The sequence below is a fragment of the Lichenostomus cassidix genome, chromosome 3 (genome assembly GCF_008360975.1).
Source record: "Lichenostomus cassidix isolate B80296 chromosome 3, HeHo_3.0, whole genome shotgun sequence".
Classification (NCBI taxonomy): Eukaryota; Metazoa; Chordata; class Aves; order Passeriformes; family Meliphagidae; genus Lichenostomus; species Lichenostomus cassidix.
In genome coordinates this window covers 50,549,586-50,572,275 of record NC_139483.1, presented here as the reverse complement: position 1 = coordinate 50,572,275, position 22,690 = coordinate 50,549,586, and the positions used below count along the sequence as shown (strand labels likewise).

Sequence of the window (22,690 nt, the reverse complement as noted above, 5' to 3'; positions counted from 1 at the left end):
CTAGCATAGAAGAAATTTTTCTAGAAGGCTGGAGCTGGAGTCCTGGTGTGCAACACAAAGCAACATGTCTCATCTGTCTCCATGCAAACAGGAGCGAATTTATATCCATATAAGTTTCTAAAGTGTTCTTTTGTTGATATTCATGCAAAAAGACTCAACTTCCTCTTGTCCCAGGAAAATCAATATTAAAGACGTGTTGAATTTAACCTATTCTCCCAATGGGAATCATATTGTTTATTCATATATAAACCCATTTTCAAACAAATTAGCAAAAGGACTATATTCTCAGTGTTAAATTTAACTTACAGTGTTAAAGACTTATACTGGATCCAGCTGACAGGAACCAAAAAGACTGATATGGAGTGTCAGCAGAAACATGACTATTGTTGATCTTAGAAAATTTCCTGTGTGCTCAGCAAAGTAGAGAGTTACAGTAATTTAAATAAATATCTAAGCCATCAATAAGAGTGCCTTAGAGGGAGCACAGTTGAATTTAACATCGTGTAGAGGAAACTTCAACAGTAACAAGAATCACCTCCAGAGGAGCTCTGATTATTCTGATAAGCTGCCTGGTGGTAAAGGTGAAGTCCCCAGCCTGATCCTTTCTGAGGCCTACCAATAGTTGAGTTCTAACAAATTATTCAGCATTATATGAATCAGTAATTTACACAACTTTAACACATATATATATTCAGGGATGTGAGAAGAGTCACAACAATCAACGAATCAATACAGAGAGGTGTAATTTTTAAGAAACGATTCTTTTTCTTTGATAATCTTAGTAAAAGTTTGTTTAAGAAAAATCACCGATTTAATTCTTACACTAGACAGCGTGCCATGGACAGGCCATACATACTTGACATGCTTTGCTTCTGATATTTCAGTGGTCAGACTCTCCATAGACCTGTCGTAAACCCACAGAGTTTCAAGAGAGCTGTTGTAGTGATATGAACAAGCAAGTTCTCTACAAGCTCATACATCCTCCTTTTAGAGAAAAAGAGCTAAAGGAATCAGTCTGCAGAGCATGTTACTGGCAAGTGCTGTTATTCTTCTGCCTCAACATTTTGTCTTGAAAACTTCAGTCCAGTGGGTCTGCCTGTCTTTCAGCATATTTACACGGCTACCTACATTCATGGCTTCTGCTGGAAACAGATGGAGCTGTTTGGAAAGTCTATGCATGTGCAGATGCTCAGGAGTAAAAGACATTACATCACTGAAAAGCAGGAAACATTAGGGACAAATGCTACTCTTAAAAGAGGCAGACAACATGAATTCTCCACTGTGTTACACCATTTGCAGAGTAAGTCATGGATAAAACACATCACCTGTCCCCCTTTTCATAGTCGAGACCACTGTGAAATGCAGCTTCAAAGATCAAACCTTAAAACTTTAAACACAGCTGATGTCTTTGAGTAGGATCTATGCAGAACCCACATCTGGATGTCAGGAATAAAATATCTTCATTCTCAAGCCCCTCGCTCCCCGCCACCCTGAGTTTCAAAGCACTTTGTTTTCACCTGGGGAAGATGCTGAAAGAGAGGTTTCCGGAGACGAGCCCGCGTTCTGCCCGACGTGGCGGACAGCTCTCCGGTTTGCCGGGCAGAGCCTGGCGGGGGATGCTTTGCCGTGAGCAGCGGCGGGGAGAGAGGTTTCCCTCTCCCCTCCGGCTCCTCCCGTCGCTCCCATCGCGCTCAGGGTCTGGAGTCCCGCGGGACGGCGGCGGCTCCGGGATCCGCCTCTCCCTTCACCGCAAGACCCACCTCGGCGGCGCGGGGCTGGGGCGAGGGCAGGAGGAGGAGCTGGGCGGGGCGGCCGCTCCCGGTGCCAGGTATAAACCAGCGCGGCGGAGCGAGGAGCGGGATCGCTCTGCGCCTCGTCCCCGGCGCCCGGCCCGGGCAGCACCGGCGCGGCTGGACAGCGCTGGCGGCTCCGCGGGCGCGGGGGCGGTCGGACCGCGCCTTCGCCCCGGCGGCAGCGGCGCACCGAGGGCGCTCCCGGGGACGCGGGCAGGTGGCGGCTGTCCCGACGGCGTTCTCTGCCCCCGAGGCTCAGGATCACCTGCTCACCGGGAGACGCTTGTCCGAAGAGCCGAGGGGCAGCGCACGGGCGTTTTTGTTTCCCTCCCTCGTCGCTGCGCCGGAGGACATTCCTCCGCATTTCTTCAGGGAAACGAACTCGGCAAAGATGGGAGAGGAAGAAAGGCAGTAGGGAAGGAGGGGAAAGTTGGTTGACTTGCAGAGAGGTGAAGCTTTCCTGTGGCCCCCACTGCACTTTGCACTGGAGACCTTCAGTCCGCAGAAAGCTGGAGGATGGAGCCAGAGCCCCCACCCGAGCTGACAGCAATGCCCCCGCCCGAGTTCACAGCAATGCCCCTCGGGGAGAATGGGAGTGTCCACCTGGTGCCCGACCCAACTCTGCTGTCCCCGGGGAGAGGCACGGCCATGTTCATCATCCGCTGTGTGATCCCTTCACTTTACCTGCTCATCATCACTGTCGGCTTGCTGGGCAACATCACCCTCATGAAGATCTTCATTTCCAACAGTGCCATGAGAAGTGTGCCCAACATCTTCATCTCCAGCCTCGCTGCTGGTGATCTGCTCCTGCTAGTGACCTGTGTGCCTGTGGATGCCTCCCGGTATTTCTCTGAGGAGTGGCTCTTTGGGGAAGTGGGCTGCAAGCTCATCCCTGTCATCCAGCTCACCTCTGTTGGTGTCTCTGTCTTCACCCTCACGGCCCTCAGTGCTGACAGGTAGGAAAGCTGGGCTTCCACTACAGCTCTCTGTAACTTGGGGTAAGGCTGGCCAGAGCTAGATGAAAGGTAAAGCATCCCTGCAGATAAGGTATCCCTGGTTTGCAATCCCCTCATCCCAACCTGTGAGGTGCCCATGCTTCTTCTTCCCTCACTGACTGATGGCAAGTGGTACTAATTCAAGTTAGAGGGTATCTGGAATGGGTGTCCCTGGGTCCCCAGCTTCCAGGGTGTCAGCTGAAAAAACTGGGTTTAGTTCTCTCTTCTGCACCTCTGGGATGGTCCATATATCGAAATCTTATTCATCAGAGTAAGGCTTTAGATGCCAGATATTAGCCTTGCCAAGTCAGTGTTTTCTCAACAGACAGCGAGTGAATTAAACCAAGTTAGGCACAGATGTATATTTTTAATCAATTTATTTCCTTCTACTGAGAAAGTGTATACATGTGTGTGGCTATGTGTTTCCGTGCCCTAGTAGAAGAGCAAGTTACCAGAGGTGACTGCCAGAACTAGTTAGGCTTCTGGGAATTCAGAGACACCAAATTGCTCTGTTGTGATTGTTAGTTTAAACTTTTGTTCAAAGTATTCCTATTATCTTCTGAACTTTTAGAAAAGGGAAAAAAAACCCCAAGGGAAATACCCCTAAACAAACTAGAAAGTAACACTTTCATCTCCAGTACTTGTCAAATTAGGAAGAAACAAAGAGCTGGATCCCCAGTTTTTCCTCCCAGTTACTATGAAAGAGTACTTCAGGAATTTATAGCAACTGAGTGGCTGTTGGACTATGCTTCAGGCTCTGACAGATAAAATCTTGTGGTGTAATTGCAAACTTAAATTATATGAAATTGTCTTTATTCTTTTATCTAAGCAAATTATTTTGGCCAGAAATGAAAGTATTTAATTCCTTCTCCATAGAAATTTTCCTATTTTCTTCTGTTGGGTTTTGAACTGAGCCACTGCATTATACTGATGCATGATGTAAAGGGTTGAGTTTAGAAATATGTCTTCACACTTGGAGTAATGTTTCTTTAAAACTTTTAATCCTTTATTTTTCTTTAATAGATTATAACTATTTTTTTTAAGCTAATTCAGTAAATTGTTTGATTCTGCCTGAGGGTAGCCTTCAGTGAACAATAATTTCAGTTCTGTTTGAATCAGGACCTAACATACTTGTCTGTAAAGACTCTGTAACTTGTGAAAATGGATTATGGTTTTGAAGAAGAGCTTGCAATGCATGCCTTAAAGTGAACACCTGTAATTCTTACCTTCTTACCTTAGTTAACAAGTATTTCAAAATCTGTCCTTACAGATTCAAGAAGACCCTGCCGTTGTCCTTCTGCTCTATTTCCACTTAAAATCTTATCTTATTTGAAAAGGGAAGAAGTTAGGGGAGATCATCTCTCTAGAGAAATGTAATGTGAGGGAATGCCGGTGACTTAATGTTTAAGGATTCATTCACTTGATTTTTATATAGCTTTGGAACACTCACTGCTTGATTTTCCAGTGAATTTATAACCTTTTTTTATATCAGTAAAGATTCAAGAATTTGTAATGCTGAATCTCTTTGCACTTAATGCATCTAGAATAGCACATATTAGAAAAACAGCTCCAGTTCACATCCTGAGACCAAATAAGCTCATAATAAATACATTCCTCCAGAATTTTGGAGTCCACAGTATATGCCAATGTCAGAAATGTTTATACTAGGAATTTAACAACCCTGTTTCTTTGACCTTTGCAGTTTTATTTTCAGTTACTGAGAACAAAAAACTTATTTTCCAGTCAGAAAATCAGCCACTGACTTCAGAGAGCAGTCTCTTAGGGCCCAGGAGATCGCTGAGTGAAGTTGGCTGAACTCTCAGTGGAGTCTGGGTGGGAGTAAAATCTACTTTTTTTTTTTTTTTTTGTACAAACTTGTGTTGAACTAGAGGGGAGCCCCTGGTGGAGGGATTTCTGTCACACTAATTTGTAGCCAGATTGTAATGTGTGTCATAACTAGATCAGTTGTGGGTGGTTGTGCTGGCAGATCAGAATTGGTGGCAGCATCCTGCACCCAAGAGATGCTGTGGAGGTGTGGCCTGGCTGGGGGCAGTGCTTTCTCCAGGTAAGTGAATCTAGCATAGGATATTAGCAGTTTGTAAGTAGTGATGGCACCAAGAGGGCTTCATTATAATCCAATGCATATTTGGTCTGGTACACAATGTCTTCTTAGTGGCCCCTTCTTTCACTGATAATGCTCAAAGTGCATTTTAATATAGGGTAATTAGGATTTTCCTGTGCTTTACTCCCTGTTACCATGGGACTGTATAAAATGCCAGGTATTGGTTACCCTAAAGAACAGATTTAGGAATATTTAGGATTCTTTGCAGTGTGCCTGAGTGAATTAGAAAAAAGGGAGCTTGTCTTGGTTTCCACAGTCTAATTAACACTTATTGGTTATGTGGAAATTCTGCATGAGAATTTCCATAGCAGAAGTAGCTGCAGAAGCTACAGACTCTGAATCATTGTTACCAACAAACTCGAGCTATAAAGGAGAAAAAGTAGTACTAATTGCATATATATATATTCTAAAATTGCTTCATTTCATATGGATTTTTTTTGTCACAGAAGTCCCTCTCAACATCAGTAACGCTTTCCGTGTGACAAACATGCACCTTTTACTTGGAAGCTTCATTATCTTGTGCTGAGATGATCTGAGTTTTAATTTGGGGCTCTTTTTGTGTGTGTGTGTGCAAACATAATATGTAATTTTTACCAATGCTTCCCAGACTTCCCTAGAGCGGACTTGGAGGTTGAAATTGGCATCATACCTGCCTGAGGTTGCCCATCACCATCACAGGACTAGCAGCTGGTTCTCCTCACCCCTGACCTACTGGAGGTAGCTGGCTGCAGGTGTGGGGAGTGGTGCCTTGCTGCAGCCTGCCACGTGTTGGGGCAGAGAGGGGTGCCAGGTCAGTGGTGGACGTGGGGATGGTGGCAGCAGAGGTGATGAAGTGGTGGCAGTACTGGTGCAGGGTTTCAGTGTCAGAGCAGGATGCAATCTTCCTCTCCTGTGGGATGGAGAAGGCAGCACTGGAGCTGTGCTGCTGAGCCAACTGTCCTTTCTCGCTGCCACACAGGAGATAGGTAGGGACAGCAACCCCGCCCCTCATGGCCACTGATTCTTTTCTCTATTGTGGAGAAACTGGACCACCTCTACAAACCTTAATATTTCTTGTTTATAAAACCAAGGGAAAAAGAAAGAGTGGATTAGAGAAAGAGAAAACCCAATTGTTAGAGTGGATGAAAAATGAGGAAAAGAAAGGGAGCTGAAACACAAAGATGTAAAGAAAAAAAAAGAAGAGGGCTACTAAGGGGACAGTAGGGCAGAACACTCCCAATAGCACTCAACACACTCACACAGTGCCCACAAATCTGGTGTGTGAGGGTTAGGCCCAGGGATGCACTTCCTAAAGGTGTGGTGGGACAAGGAATGAAAAATGGGGCCTTGCTGAGGTTGTTCCTCCAGGCTCCATGGATTGCAGTTTTGGCCAGGGCTAATGGATGTTGATGAAAGTGTCTCAGGACTTGGTTTTATCTTTGATGAGGAGGATAAAAATAAAGAAATGAGAAGTGTTGCCAGACAGACTGCAGCATGGCACACATGAAGAAAATTTGTTCCAGAATCTCATCACTGCAAAAAAGGCAGAAGCCAAGGATGAATCTCTCTTGAACCATCCAATGAACTTCCTCACTGCTGCACAAAGTGTTTTTCCAATTTGTGTCCATGGTGGACCATACCTTAGGCTCAGAAGGGAAACTGGGCCCTTAGGGCTCCTCATCCTTTTCTCAGGGTGAGAGATCTTGCTGTTTTGTGCATGGGAAGGAATCTAGGTAGGGTGAGAACATAAGTGGGGAGGTATGGAAAGGTTTTCCAGGATGCTTTTCAGAGTTAGAAGTCTGGATGGCACTATAACCTTGGTGTGGACAGCTCAGGGGGCAGTGAATTACGACTGGGTGCCACAATGTGCACCTGTGGCCATTGCTGCATTATTGTGTGGCATCCACAAAATGCCAAGTCATCTGCAGTGAGTGGCCTTTGGAGGAACTAATAGCAGCCCCTTCAAACAGCTTCAGATTTGTCCCACATAGTCTTTCTTTTTCTCCTTAGCTGTCATGTATGCCTTATTTTTATGTGATCTGTAAAAATAGGATTATATGTAATTCTGTTTCTTTTCCTACATTGAATTTTGTTTCTAATGAAGGATTCAAATGTGTTAGCTCTAAAGCAGTTCTGCTGCACTCTAATGGAGACAGCAAAGCTGAACTCACCCTACTATAATTGGAATAGCATTGTATTTACTTTCTTCCTCAGTAATGTGACATAAGGACACCTTTGAAGAGACAAATAATTAACCAGGTAATAGTTTGAAAATCTAAATTCATACTTAAATAGCTAAATACAGTGCCTGACTGAGATGCTTAAAATACATTTTATAGATTTGCATAGCTAAACTATTTGATCCTTCAATTATTTTTATTTCTTTATTTCTTTGTTATAAATTTGGAAGACTGCAATCTATATTTAAAAAAAAGACTCAAAAATGTTTTTTGCAAGTTTGCACTCTGTGCTGACTTCTGATAACATCTGATAACAAAATCTGTTTTGGCTCAGTTTGCTTGTTTATTATTTTATCTTTCAGGGACTCAAAATGTTCTAAAGTGTGAAAAGCTGCCTTAGTAACTTCTTTGGGTTTTTCATTAGCAGTATCACCTTAATAAAAAGTTCTTTTTACTTTTCTCAGAATTTATTTATAGTTCCTTCTTTTATTATAGCAGATGCTGACTCAGACTGAAATACAGTGATTGAAAAAATATAAAATCTTCATTTCTTATTACATGTAGTGGAGCAGGTGAAGCAGAAAAGTGGATATGATTTCCTTTTGAGATCTAATAGCTGATATTCAGGGACTAAGTGGTCCTTATGAGGAAATTAGTGTTAAATGACATCTTGAAAATTACATATAATTAACCAAAGAATAAAGAAAAAATAATCAAAGGTAAAATGAGAGACTATCTGTAAAAGAGAAAAACAATGCCTTAGCTGCATATAGTAGATAGGAAAACAAAATTATATGGACCAAGTAGAACTACGAGATCTGTAAGTATATATCTTAGAAACCCTAACACTTGAGGTAAATGTATTGAATGAATGAACTACTGAAGTATATTAAACTAAATGATGATCCAGATATTTCTCTCACTGTAGACTGTAGCAGTATGTTCATAATTATGCAATAACAGGCAATGCAAAAGAAATTTAAGAGAGGTATGGCAAGCTTTGTCTGTCACATTTTTTCAACTTGCCCTTTAGTTTATATGTGGAAACTTGACTAACAAAATAAAGCCTGCCAGAACACCTTTGTTGAGTTAAACAATGAAGCCTGCCCTCACCTGTCCCCACCATAAAATTTTCTAATTACTTTATATCCATTTTAGGCAGATAAAAGGAATATGATGTAAAATATTCCAGAAAAAAAAAAAAGATGGCAGAACCACCCCCTCCACAACAACGTGGAAAGAATTTTATGCCTAGAATAGATTAAGGAGTTAACTATTCTAGGGTAATATTGTCCAAGCCAGGAAATTCAAATCAGCTGTTGGAGAAGTTCCTCTTGTGACTGTCTTTGCACAGCTGAAAAGGATTTCTCAGCAACATTTTCCTCCCAAGTTAAGCAACTGTTTCTCAAACTTTATACAGACACATGCATCTGTTAAAATCCTGCCTTTGTGCATGTCCTGTATGTGCTCTCCAACTCACACAGAAAGAGCTTATATTGAAGATGGCAAAGGGACAAATGGCTGTGGTGTTGTCCTAGTCAGTGATCAATGCTGTGCCTGTGCTGAGCTGGCAGCAGCCACTTTGCTTTAACTAATGCAAATGCCAGTGTCTGATTGCATTTTGCGGGCTGCAACCTAAACCCTGAGAAACAGCTTCAAAACCATCCCTGCTGATTCCTGCTTCTTTCAGCAATTCAGTAAAAGCCTGTGTCTGTGAAAGACAAAATAGCTGCTAAACAGCAGATCCAGCCCAATTCTTAACAAGCACGTAAACAACCATTCATTTATTTTATTTGTTTGCCCCTCACTATAACATGGTACACAATTCCCTTATCTATCACACTGCCATGGGTTAACACAAATTGGACTGTTGGAATTCTCAAGTCTGCATTTAGCAGAGCCTCAGAAATGATGTCAAAGATCAAGTGTGCTCTATGAATGCTTTCTCTATGAAAAAGATTTCACATGATAAATTTGTCAGAGAATAAATAATACATGTGTGCAGTGTGATGGAACTCTTCAGTATCCTCCTGAAAAGGGATCATTTAGTTGAATCTTCATTTTAAATTTCTTAGTTATAGAAGAACTTGTGTATTTATTATATGAGTTTTGCTGCAGAACCATTATTCCAGACTATATATTTCTGGTGCTAAATAATTTTGTGGGGTTTAATATTTGTTAATGAAACAAGGTATATGCAGCCACAATCCTTAGGTCTAAACATGTTCCACGAGGAACTTCTAAATCCATGTTGAGATTCAGCTCAATTTGACAGTATAATTACAAATAACAAGTAAGCTCTTACAAGTTCATTAAACTTATGGAAGTATGAGGAAACCTACTTTGGTGTCCAGAAGTGTATTTTGGAAGTAAGTTGACCCTACTTTTCAGATATCAGAGAAGATAACCATGAGACAAACAGTCCAAATAAGCTTTTTTTAATTGCATCTGTTGCATGTAGATTTTTGTATTTTCAGCTTTGTATGAACATATATCAAAATAAAATTGTATAGTGTGTACAAACATGAGAGAAATAGGTTATTCTGATATGTTGTTATTATATCTCATGTAATTTTCTTTTTCCTTCACATGACTATCCCAAATATTGTTTCATTTTTTTCCAACTGCTTTTCACAGTATTTTTTAAAAATAGTTTCATGCTTATGTTTTGGCTCCAAGTTTGTTTGATTGATTGTGTTTTAAGGATTGCTATATTAAATTTTCCTCAATGATGTTTTTATATTCCTTTTTTTACCATGGTGAGTACTTGGTTTTTTTCCGTCTACACTGATATCAAGACAGACCAAGATCAGAAGTTACAAATTAAATTGAACTGGAAATGTGTTTAAAAGTGACAGACTAGAGCTTCTAGATGATAACACTGCAGCAAATAAATGAATTTGCTAATTTTTGAATTTAGAAATTAGAGATTTAGGGTCTAGATACTCAAATGGTAAAATCTAAAAAAAATTAAAGTCTGTTCTAGATATATTAATAGAGGTTTGGTTATTTAATTCTTCCTGACTTTTAATATTTCTAAAAATCATCTGACCGTGTAATGTTTTTCACAACAGTGTGTTGTCTGCCATGGCCTGGGTTATTGCAGAATTCATCAAGGAAATGGGAGGAATTGTTTTGTAACAGCAAAAATTTTATAAAGGTAAACTGGCACTAAGCATGTGTTACACCTGGGATTTCTTCTTCCAGGCACTTGAGTTTCTGTAACTGATATTTTTATTGACCTTCTGCTCCTGCAGTGATGACTTTATGAGATCTTTTTCATTCAGGTAGGTATAGATATTTTTTCTGGGAGACATGAAGTAAGCACAGATTAAATATGCAGACAAGCATGCAATTCCATCTCATCAATCTAAAGGTAGGGGTACAAATGGGATTTGGATCAAGCCCATTTAGAGAAATGGATTTGTCTTTTCTCAAAGTCCTCTGACCCTTCAAGATTGAGAATATAATTGAAAAAAATCCTGAAAGAATTAAACAAGGTTAGTTGTGATTTTCTAATTTTTTTTTAATAGAACAGAGAACTAGAGGACAAAGCCAAACAGTACATAAGCTTGTCCAGGCTGCACATTGCAATGCCTAACATCTAGCCTAGGTAGTGACTTTCCTCTTGTCCTACCCAGTCCTACTGAGCAGAATCCAAAATCCAGAATTCCAAATTAATGTTGGAATGAAATAAATGCTTCAGAAAGGTGATAGAAGCCAAGAGAATACAAATGCTAAGCTTCCTTGTACTTCCCCATGGGAAATAGTATATCCAGTGGTTTGTGTGATGGAGTCTGCTAGGAATAAAGTTCTCTCCTCACAGGTGAAATGTTACTTTTAATCCACTGTCTAGCATGCCTGGGCAATGGCTCCCAGACACCCTGGCTGCATGAATGGCTCAGTTTTGATCCTGGAGAATCACGTGCCAGAGCTGCCTTTGCCATGGCAATTTTGTGAAGGCTGATGACTTTGGTGTGCACCAGCCATTATTTAAACATAACTTTGAGATCAAACTCCTCAGCTTTGATGTGCTTAGTGTCAGGATTGTAATGAAGCCTAGGTCCAAACAGAGTCTGCAATCTAGGGAGCTCCTGGCTCAGCACAGCAGGGGAAATGCAACTGCTTGCTTATTTTAAAAGTCAAGATACAATGGGCACAGTGGATTGGAATGGGCCAGCCATTGTGTGAAGTGTGAAGTTTGTGGGTGATGCATTCAGGTGCCTGAAAGTGTGTAGTTTTTTCTTATGCACGTGCACATGTTTGTGTATATTTGTGTATGTTTTAGATATATTTGTGTATATATTTTTATATATATGTATCTGAACGAACCCATATTCACCAGTACCAGAGCATAGGACTGAGCACTGGCAGTCAGCCACTTGTCAAGCTGGTTTTGGAGAGGTCCATGATGTGCTTTTGATTTGGCTCAATCAATATTCTCCTGAGCAATTTCTACATATGATTCAGGATTAAACACAAGCCCAGGGGCCATTACAAACAGAAGTGTAAACTGCCTAATTTGTTTGGATGTGGTGGTCTCATACCGGGATATTAAAGAGATTAATTAAATAGTCATGGATGTCTGGCCAAAGCCACTTGGCCTCCAGGCCTAAAAATAGACTATGACAGTGTTTAGTGTGCTCATACAGATGAAACATAAGTCTTTATTGATTTGGTCCCTCCCCACTCTAACTCTAATGAGGACCTATTTTTCTGTTTAAGATGTGAAAAAATATGTTCATCAGTGACTTGAAATTGTCAAACTTGAATATAAAGTTACTGGAAATACTGACATGCATGAACTTTTCTGAATAATAGCTCATGAAACAATTTACTAATATTGCTTTCAGGAGCAGAGTTGAACAAATTACTGATGGTACTTTTAACTAGTGCAGTTATAAATAAATGGCTTTAGAGAACTAAATATCCAGATTGCAGGCAATGAGCTAGCATTTCAAGATTTGCATTTGCTCATAAGAAGCATAGTTAGCTGATGTGAGGTGAACAGCAAGTACTAGAAGTAGAAAGAGTAGAAAAAATGAAAAGGAAAGAGAAACTTTCTCCTCTGAAACACTGGGTGGATGGGACAGGTAATTTATTTATTGCAGGAAAAAAACATCCACCATCCTGGGAAACTTCTGGTTTGATTCTTTTCAGGGTGGAGAAATCACCTACAAGTGTTGAAGTGTTATTAATAGTTTTTGGCTCAACAGAGTGTATTTCTATAGAGTGGAAAACGTTTTTCACTTAGGAAAATATTAAGATTTTCCCCCTGACAAACACAGAACATGTGTCATTGACATTAATTTTAAGTGTCTTTACACATGGTCTTCTAGTCTTCATTTCAAATACTGTTTATTATATTCACTGTCAGACCTCAGAGATGCTCATTCCTGGGTGAATGCAATTCTCTGCTCTTAAGACAGAAGCACAGAATAAAAATATTGATATTACCTGTAAAAAGCATAAATTAAGAAATGTGCTTTACATTGCAAGGATTTATAAATATAAAATAGAACAATGCAAATCTCAGACAGTCTGTGTTGTGAAAGAAGCTCCCACAACAGTGGACATCAAATGATCCCACACTGCTTCCAGCTAGATAAATTGTTCTCCTCTTAATGATTCCACTGGAATTGAGTCGATTGCACTGCCCATACAAGGAAGAGGGGTTTGTTCCCATCCAAAATTTCAATCTCCTGCAGTTGAATGGACTACAGCAGGACATAAGTATTTTTAACAAATACTGCCCATTCAACAGTGTTTCCTTTTCAGATATATTTATAGGCTTTTATGTTGCTAGAATTTTTGTGTCTAAAAGCACCATGCAGGGACACAATAAAGGACTAACATATGAATGGTTTTGATAAATTACTCTAGTTTGCAGGAAACGTAGTACTATGGCACAGCAAAATCACTTAAAAAAGCTTATTAATAATGAGGCAAATAATACCAACCCCTCCAGCTCCAATATTAAAATGAAAGTCAAAGCAAAATAATATGAATCTGCCCTGCCTGAATTGTGTCTCTGCTTGGCTTATGACTATTCATTATTATATTTGTTTTCATTGTGATGTCATATAGGAAACTAGGTGATAAATTAGGATTCTGTTTGTGGTAGGCACTATATAAACAGCAACACGAAGAAAGTCCTTCACCTGAAGGGCTTTTAAGAAAGGGCAACAGGCAATGCATAATCACAAGGACAAGGAGATATTGAGACATATCTGGTTAGAATGGTAGGCTGTTTTCCAGTGGCTGCATAAGTATTGTCTAATTGCTTTGGGTTTTCCTTTCAATTTTTTTTTAAGGTCATCACAACAAAGTACTCTAGAAAAAGAGGCAGCAAAGAAATGGAAGGACAGCATAGGTCTAGTCTAGGGGCATCTTCTTTTGAAATCAAGTGTGTGGGAGGGGAACAGCATTGTGGATGCAGCAGACACAGGAGAAGTGCTTTCCATTCTAATTTGGAGCTAAGAAATACCTTTAGGAAGTCTCTGAAAACAAAGGTTAGGAGAAGTAGATAAGGCAGATTGGAGTTTAGAAGGCAGCAAAATGTTATAACTCTGGAGGAAGAGGATATTATTTTCATCAATTTTGTGGGGGATTGTGTAGAAGGGAGGAGATTACTTTGTAACAGAAAAAAAACACTATACAAAAAAAAAAACCAAAAAAAAAACACCAAAAAACAATCTGCAGAGCGAGAATGGGCAAGTTTGTGCTTCCGTCTGTTGGCAGAGAACACATCTCCAAAGACAGGAAGTGTTTCCCGAATTGGGGTCCCTTTGTCAGCAGTGATAATGACAGAGGATATAGGAAGACAGAATTTATGAGAAGGCTTTTAATTAAAACCAAGTGCCTATTTATAATTATTTCCTGAACTGCATGGCAAGCTATAATTTGCTCTTTTTTCAACAGTGAAGTAAAAGAAAAGATGGATTTATGTACTAATTTGACTAATTTGCACCCTTAGTCTAATTTACTGACATTGGTTTTATTGATAGAAAATATGATCTTTGTAATTTGAATGGCTGGTGGTATGTTTTAGCCTTACACTGCATTTATATAAAGGAAGAGGTTGGTTCTTCACTTTGGGAACACTTCTTGTTACACTCAGTTTACATTTTATCTTATCTGTAATCTTTTTCTTTCCACTCTATAGCTTTTCAAAGATATAGACAACATGACAGGTTTTGTAAAGCACTTAGTGCATTTTTCTTCCTGTTGATGCTGAGAGCTGTGAAGGGCTGAACTCCATGAAGAAAAGTGCCACCATGTAGTCACTAAAATAGCAAGTAGAATAAAAGAAGGGGTTTTTTTTTGCCTAAACTCAGCTGTTTTGTGAAAAAGGCCACTCTGCTCCAATACCTTCCAACTTGCAGTAAGTCATAGCTCAGGGAAAAGCACACTATTTGCTGAAACAGCAATATATGCTGAAGTACAAATATATGTCACATCTTCCGTTAATGTACAGATTTCTGAAAAAGTCTTCCATTTAGAGATTAACTAGGCCAATTTGCTGCTAAAACAATTATTTGTGACATGGTCATTTTCTTAGCTCATAGGACTGTGGTCAAAATATTTTGAAACAGGGCAATGGAAAATAAGAGGAGATTTTCTGTAGTACAAAACATTATTATTATCCAATGCCCTCCCCCTGCCCCAAAAACGCCAAACCAGCTCTCCTCTAAGAAGGTAAGCTTTTTAAGAAATGAGCAGATGTAGGGACTTGACGTCACCTCAAAAACAGAGGGTCTGTCTTCATGTAATGAAATAAAGGCAGACAGCAATAGGAAGCAATTATTGAATAATAAGGTCACAGCTTGTGCTGCAGAGTATTCATGCTTTGTGCAGAAGCTTCTGTCCTTCCTATGGCAGAATAAAGGGTTTCTTTACACCTTGGTGTCCAGGGAGTTTCTCACTCTGTGTTAGAAAAATGGTAAATATAAATTAACAGACAGTTTGCTGAGTTTCGTTTTCTGCTCCATGATACAGGTGAAAATACAGTAAAAATCCTTTCTCTGAATTTAGAGAGGGTATGAACATTAATAGCCATTATTTTAAATTATTTAATGATTAAACAATTTATCACAAACCAGAGGAAATGGACCCCATGGCATATTTTGAATCACATATTCTTTGAAGCAAAATTTTGCTAGGGTACCAAGACAGCACTCTTGGTACTTCATGGTGCAGCCAGTTGCAAACATCTGCTTAAGGTGTTGAAGAGCTGTGAACGACCTGTCAGGACCTGCAAATTAGCCATAAGGGGTATTTGGGATCACAGCTCCATTTATCAGCATTCCCTTCAGCAGCCATGCTATATTTGAGTGTAAATAATTTAGACACTTGCTAATACCCATACATATTTATACATCTATAGGCATGTAGATGTATCTACATGCACGGATATGGAATTTTATCACAAAGTAGAGGCATCTAAGTTACTGTTCTCAATCTAAGATCATTGTGTAGCTAACAGAGAAGAAATAAGTACCCTAGAGGGTATTTAGTATACCTAAAATCTGAATCACTCTTTGAAAGTACTTCTCCACTGACTAGAAATACCCAAGGATGAACAAAGTTATGTATCTGGAGTGTGAATCTCTCCTGACTTCCCTCTTCCTGTTAAACTTTTCTTTGGATATTAAAGAAGAATACTTTTTTTCATTTCTCAAAACTTCTGCTCTTTGAGAAAAAAACACAGCCATCCCAAATAAAATTGAAAGTAGTCATAAAAAAACTTTAAAAAAATCCCATGAGCTTCCATATTGCTACAGCTTAGACGAAATGAAATATTTTGTTTAGGCTTTAGTTTTTAATAAATTAATTTAATACATTTGTTAAATTTTAATTTACTTATATTTAAAAAATATTTAAAATAAATTCAAAATCTAAGTAGAACTTTAAGTTATCCTTGAAATATTTTTTCTCAAATTATGTTTGTCCTTATAGGATGTACATTTTCCTGTGGAAAGTTTGACTTCATAACACCTCCTGCAATGAGTTTTTTTTAATACAAGAATTCCTGACCAAAGTCTACTTCTATTAATTTATTTTGCTTTGCTCTAGTGTGATATTTCCATGCTCTGCAATTCTTCCTTTTTCTATTGCAAGTGCTATGAAATTATCAATTCCAGAAGTTTTATATGTAATCCTACATTATGAGACTGTTCTCCAAAATGCAGCATAGAGCAGCAGCTTCCAACTATTGATGTGAAATATTTACTTTATGTAAGAGTTTAGTATTTTCTGCAAAGGCTGTTGGGAGTCATTTATGCCTGACTTTATGAAGGTGCATATATTCCTTTGAGGGGGGCTGGGAGCATCCTAGGGTGAAAAAGTTGTGGTGGCAGAAGGAGAGAGCCCTGGACTTCAGGAGCCAAGGAAAGAAGGAAACACTAAGAGTGCATGTGCTGGTACAACAGTGAGGTGGAAGTATGGAGGTAGGATGCACATTTGGAGATTTGCTGGGGGTATTTGGGGAAAGAAAGGGTAGAGCCATGGCTGATTCTTCATTGCCACCACACTGGCATAGAATGGGTACCTACAGCCACAGGTTGTATCCAGGGCTCCTATTGCCACCTCTGATGAGTGTGTATATACAAATAAAGGTAGAGATTTAGAGAATGCAAGTTCAAGAAAGATTACAAACCCCTTGACGTTTCAAATAAGAAAAAAACGTGACATTATTTTAATCAAAGACATGAAATGAGCTTGTGCATCACATGTTGAATTAGAATACCTTGTAATTTGCATCTGCATTTTGATCAATTTCAGGTACAAAGCAATTGTAAATCCCATGGACATCCAGACCTCCAGTGCAGTGCTATGGACTTGTCTTAAAGCCACTGCCATCTGGGTAATCTCTGTGCTCCTCGCAGTTCCTGAAGCAGTGTTCTCCCAGCTGGCTCACATCAATGACACAGATAATGCCACTTTCACAGCGTGCATACCGTACCCCATGACAGACGACATGCACCCAAAGATCCATTCTGTGCTGCTTTTCCTTGTGTATTTCCTTGTCCCTCTTGTGATTATTAGCATCTACTACTGTCATATTGCGAAGAGTTTAATAAAAAGTGCTCACAACATCCCTGGGGAACATAGTGAGCATTCCAAAAGACAGGTGAGCAATTTGCTTTTTCCATCCCAGTGAAAGATTTGTGTGCTGTATGCACTTATAAATGAAAGTAAAGGAATTATAGCACCCAAATAATTGGATTTTGCAGAGGATTAGTTCAGTTTCCACATGAACTAAGCCAAGGTTTATCTGAAAATTTTCCTTTTCTTCACAATTACATAGTATTAAGCCCAGTGCATAAATTAATATGAGCGATGAAAATTATAAATTCATTGCCATCAATGCACATTCCTAACAGTAAATGAGATTGGTATATGTGTTTGGAAGTGCTGTTACTGTAACTATTACAGATGTTCTTACTGAGGAATAATGTTTTCATAGTTAATGCTGGTGGCTTCACCTATAGGCAGTCATTTTGGGAAAGAAATATTACATAAATGTTTTGAAAATTGTCCCTGTGTTATTTGTGCTTGGAAGTGAGGAAACTGACATAGATAGGGAAAATTTTCCTCAGGGGATCTAAGATTCTTCTCAGATCAAGGAGAGCTGGAAAGGTGAACATGGAGAATGAACTGGTCCTTTTTTTTTTACTTTCACCAATACAATCCTGAATTTGCACTTTTCTAATATCCTTTCTGCTATAGATGCTATAAAATTCTTGGTAGAGAATCTGAATTCCTTTAAGACAAAGCATTTTAAAATGTTGGACAAAGCCAATCTTCCCTGTAAGGCATAGGAAGCAATCGGATAGCAACATTAGCAGGAACACACATATGTACAAACAACAGCTTTTGCAGTGGAAGTACCTCAACTACTTTGCGAAAGCCTTAGTATTGATAGAGAAAAATATTTATGCCATATTTTGAATGGTTTTCTCTGCCAGTATTTTAGGAAACTACTTTCATACTCTCTGAAATCTCCTTTCACGCACATATTCTTTTAGAAACATCACATTCTTTTATGTCGTTTTTGAGAAACTTTTGATTTCCACTCTAGTCTGTTTCTTGTCAAAAGTGCATATACATTAGCACTTCATGTATTATTTTATTTGCCTGTGAAATATAGAGAGCCTTTTGGCTGAACCCGCTAGATGGAAACAATATTTAATTCATACCACATTTCTAAACTCACATGTATTTTCAAACTAAGAACACATTTTTTCATTCTACTTAGTTTTTTTCTCTTTGTTAATCTATGAGGCTCAGAAGAATAGAAAATTCTGGTGTACTTACATATCTCCCAGCAAGAGGAAATAAATTCAGACTATTGCTATCAGCTCATGTTTCTTTAAGCCAAGTGTAATATTCACACTATATTTCTTCACCTTTTTGTCTGCTCTTGCAATCTGTCTGAGTGAAAATGCTACCAAATCTGAATGTTAGAGTTTTCACATCTTTTTTTGAATTACCCCGTGGGTTTTTTCTTGTTTAGATAGACCCAAGAAAACTATTTTAAGATTAATTTCACAGATTTTGAAAAACTATTAGAATAAGTTCACTTAATTACCACCCCCCCCAGAAGATTGGGCAGAGTAGAAAACTTTCCTTCCTTTGCAAGACTTTCATGCCTGATACACATTAAAAATCTTTTAGGAGGAATATGGGGAAACTTTCTGCCTCTCTTTGATGCCTTCTACCCGGCTGGTTTATGTCCCTCTCTCAGTTTGGAATCACTGTGTAACCTTGTATCCTGCTATCTTTTCAGCCACTCTCAGTATCTACATTGTCATCTGTTATACCTTAGCAATGCAATTAAGGTACATTTTGTGATGTTTTTGCAATTAATGGAACCTTTCACCTTATCCTGGAATTAAGATGCTTCAGACAGTGTAATGCAATTTTGGAGGTTTCTCTATGAGAGAGGTACAAGCTGAGACACTGAAAAACAAAGGGATACCACTGTATAGCTAACATCCTAGTAATGTCTATCTCATGATATCTCTAGATTTTGAAACCAAAGGTTTCTAAATAGCTTTCTAACTAAAACTTAAGTTTCAAGCCAAGCACTGAGATGTCTTCAGAAAAGATTATGTTTCATGACATCCTTTTGTGCATGCTTACAGGCTAAAAGCCAGTGTTTCCTTTGCTCGTGAATCATTCTTGCTGTGTGTATCATATAGAAAGAGAAACATTCTGTAACTACAAACAGCTATGATCTTTCACTGAAAGTTAACTGAAAGAGGAAAAGGAGAGTAAGTGAGACAGCAAAGTAATTCAGGCCCCAAAGGAAACATTTGTGCTGGCCTTACTTATGATAATTGTCAAAGATAATATAGAGTGAAATGCTGCATTTTAATTAAGTCTGTTATGTGGGGTAGTGCTGTTCATTAGTGCTCATTTGGGTTCTCTTTGTCTTTTTAGATGGAAACTCGGAAACGCCTGGCAAAAATTGTTTTAGTATTTGTTGGCTTCTTTGCTATCTGCTGGTTTCCTAACCACGTGCTGTACATGTACAGATCTTTTCATTACAATAAGATCGATCCATCGATGGGACATATGGTTGTTACCTTAGTGGCTCGAGTGCTAAGCTTCTGCAACTCTTGTGTCAACCCGTTTGCACTATATTTCCTCAGTGAGAGTTTTAGAAGACATTTCAACAACCAGCTTTGCTGCAGGAAGAAAGCTCAGAAAGAGAGATCTGCCAGCTGCTTGCGCAACTCTTCTGCCATTCAAATGACTTCCCTGAAAAGCAATACCAGGAACACAGTGACTACCATGACACAACTGAATGGGCACAACTTGAAACAAGAAATATCGTTATGATTTAATAGGTGTGATTTTTGACTGCTAAACAAAGCTGAACTTTTCCTTTGCAGCTTGGAACTCACTTTTGGCTCTTGTGCTTAGACACTCCTCAGAAGAGATGATCTGTTCAATTCTGGCCAGTCTGAGGTCATTTCACACCTAGTCTGACTATTATGTCTCATTGAGAAATAAAACCTGACTGGTGTCATAGTGTACTTTAAAGGAGATGCTAAAGGAAAGCAGTGTACATGATATCACACTGCTTTAAAAAGTATAGATTTTTTGATCTGAAAATATGTATTTTTAACTGAATATAGATCCAGGCTTATATTTTGCTTTAACAGATTTTGCATGATTTTAATGATGTGGTGTGCACTAGCATTGCTCATTAAGACTGTTGGGCATTTTGGACTCAATTAAATTTTTAATTTTTTAAAATTTTTTTTAATCAATTCCCATGTCAACACAGGTAGTCAGACACAATGACTGAAGCTTATTACTGCTACTTATGCAAGGCTGTTCATGTAAAAGTTTTGCAGGGGTGTGTCAGAGCTCATTCCCCCTTTACACAGCAGCATAGTATCAGACAAATAATCATTCCCAAGCCAGGGGAGAGGTTAGCAGAGACAGGGTGTGTTTAATGTCTGAACTCCAGAGAGAAGGTACTCACAGTGTCCTTTGTAGAAGGGGCAGTAATAGCAGACAAAGGCACCCTGTGGAAGTATTTTCTTATGGCCAATTCATGAACCAAATGTAATTTTAAATATCTTTTTCTTTGTAATTGGGTGGAACTGATCCAGCACAGATATGTCTCTGTCACAACACTGTATCCTTTGCTTCTGCAGTGACTTCTCTAAGGTGAATACTAGAAAATACACTAAAAATTTAGATTGCATTTCAGAATTAGTTGTTAGTCTTATAATTTCAGAAACTGAAGTGCTAATGCAATTCACTGCTCCCTTTGTCCTTGTTAATACACTTGCACTTGTTTAGTTCTGTTTTTAACTCTGTGAACCATCTGAAGTTCAAAATTTCATTCTCAATTCTCATGTGTTTAAGACCAGTTATATGCCTACCCCAATTTGTAAAGCAGTGAGAAGTTATGTTGATGTATTCTGTAAGTCTTCTAGCTAATTATCTGAAAAAAAAATCCCCAGTTATAACCACTCACCAGGGAAAGCAACAGACTGAAGTTCTTAGTGTCAACCAGCATGGTCCAGCTGGTGAGACCTATAGGACGGTGTAGTTAAAGTTATGTGCAGCATTCAAATGGGAAAACATAGTTAGTTCAGTGTAGACTGGCTCCATACAGCCTACCCTAGCTGACTGCTGTTGCCTTGCTGCTTCAGTGGCTCCTTGGAAATCTTTATGCAAATGAGCTGATTAACAGGAACTTGTAAATCTGTGTGGAATGGTTTAGAAAATTGTCATCCTGTCATGGTTGAGGAATGACATCCCCCAATTAAGTGTTCCCACTGAAACACTCCAAACCATGAGCCGCTGTCTCACTCCCCACCTCCCTCTCTCCCTCCTCCTGCAGCCAGATGGAGAGGAGAGTTGGAGGCACAAAAGGTAAATATCAAGGGTTAAGATAAGAACAATTTACTAGAAACAGCAATGAAATAAGGAAAAAACAGCAGCAAAAACAACATTAATGACAGTGTACAGGAAGTGAAGGATTCACATGCAAGTGCTCATCACGAGGAACTCAGCACTACCCAGACTGCTCACTTCACCATTGGCCTGACTGCAAGGAACACATCTCTCCCCAGCCCCTGCTTTGCCATGAGGTGCTATAGAATAACCTCAGGGTCCTGGCCATGTCCCTCCTGGCTACTGCAGAAATGAGCCCTTTTCTGGCTGGAACCAGGACACATCCATAACTGCATAACGCTGCCTCATCCTCCTGTTCCTCCATTTTGCCTCTTCTCTTTCTTAATGCCTTAGCTCTGTGTGAGCCTACATGTTCTCAGAACTCCTTTTTAATTTTATAACACTAATTATTCCTGGATGCCAGACAAAATTTTGGAATCTGCTCTTTTAATCAGTCTTGAGTCCTTTTTACTCACAAATCTTTTACACCTGTAAAACACAAAAGCTCAAAGTCTTCCTTTGTCAATTCTCGATGCTTATCATTTACTGTGATCAGGTTTTCCATTTATTTCTGCTGGTATTTTTTTGGTTCCTTGCTCCTCATTTTGCCTGGTAATCTTTCCATGCTGCATAGCCTTTCACAGATCTTATAAATCCATTATGTTTTTTATTTCCAAAATGAATTTTTCTGATGTCGACATTACCAGATGATACAGGTGCCCTACTGGAAAAAAAAATCTAATTTGTAGTAGATTTGATGCTTCTGTTTGATTCACACTCTCCACTCAATGTCTTCAACTGCTGTGTGTAGTATGGACAGCATGAGCGAGCATTCTGACAGAATTGCAAGCTAGAATCTGTTCCTTTTTGTTGTGAGGTGAAGGTGTTATAAGGTAGACCATAACTCCTTGTCAGGAAACAAAGCAGTTTTGGTTCATTATTTCCCAGGCCTAATATTCAAAGTCTGTTTCCAGTAAGTAAACTAAATTGTATATAGCTCCTCTCAAATTCTTGTAGCTCAGTGTGGGGGAATTAATCCATCTGGAGCTTTACTAGGCGTGTTGCTAACCCAATATGCACATTTTGGAATTGTCTGTTACTGTGCTTCTGTACACAGTGTATATAAGTACAGCTGTATGTATAAAGCTATTTGCAGACTACTATGCTTGCTAACAATTAAAATGATTGTAGAATGCA

At 39.2% G+C, this 22,690-nt stretch overlaps 1 protein-coding gene across 1 annotated transcript; it reads left to right on the top strand.

The window, feature by feature from the left end:
• The first annotated feature begins 1,888 nt into the window (after positions 1–1,888).
• Positions 1,889–22,690, top strand: NMBR (neuromedin B receptor). Its single transcript, XM_085055709.1, has 3 exons — positions 1,889–2,749; positions 16,853–17,201; positions 19,517–22,690. The coding sequence occupies exons 1-3, from the start codon at positions 2,310–2,312 to the stop codon at positions 19,916–19,918; spliced, it is 1,191 nt and encodes a 396-aa protein (XP_084911835.1). The 5' UTR covers positions 1,889–2,309; the 3' UTR covers positions 19,919–22,690.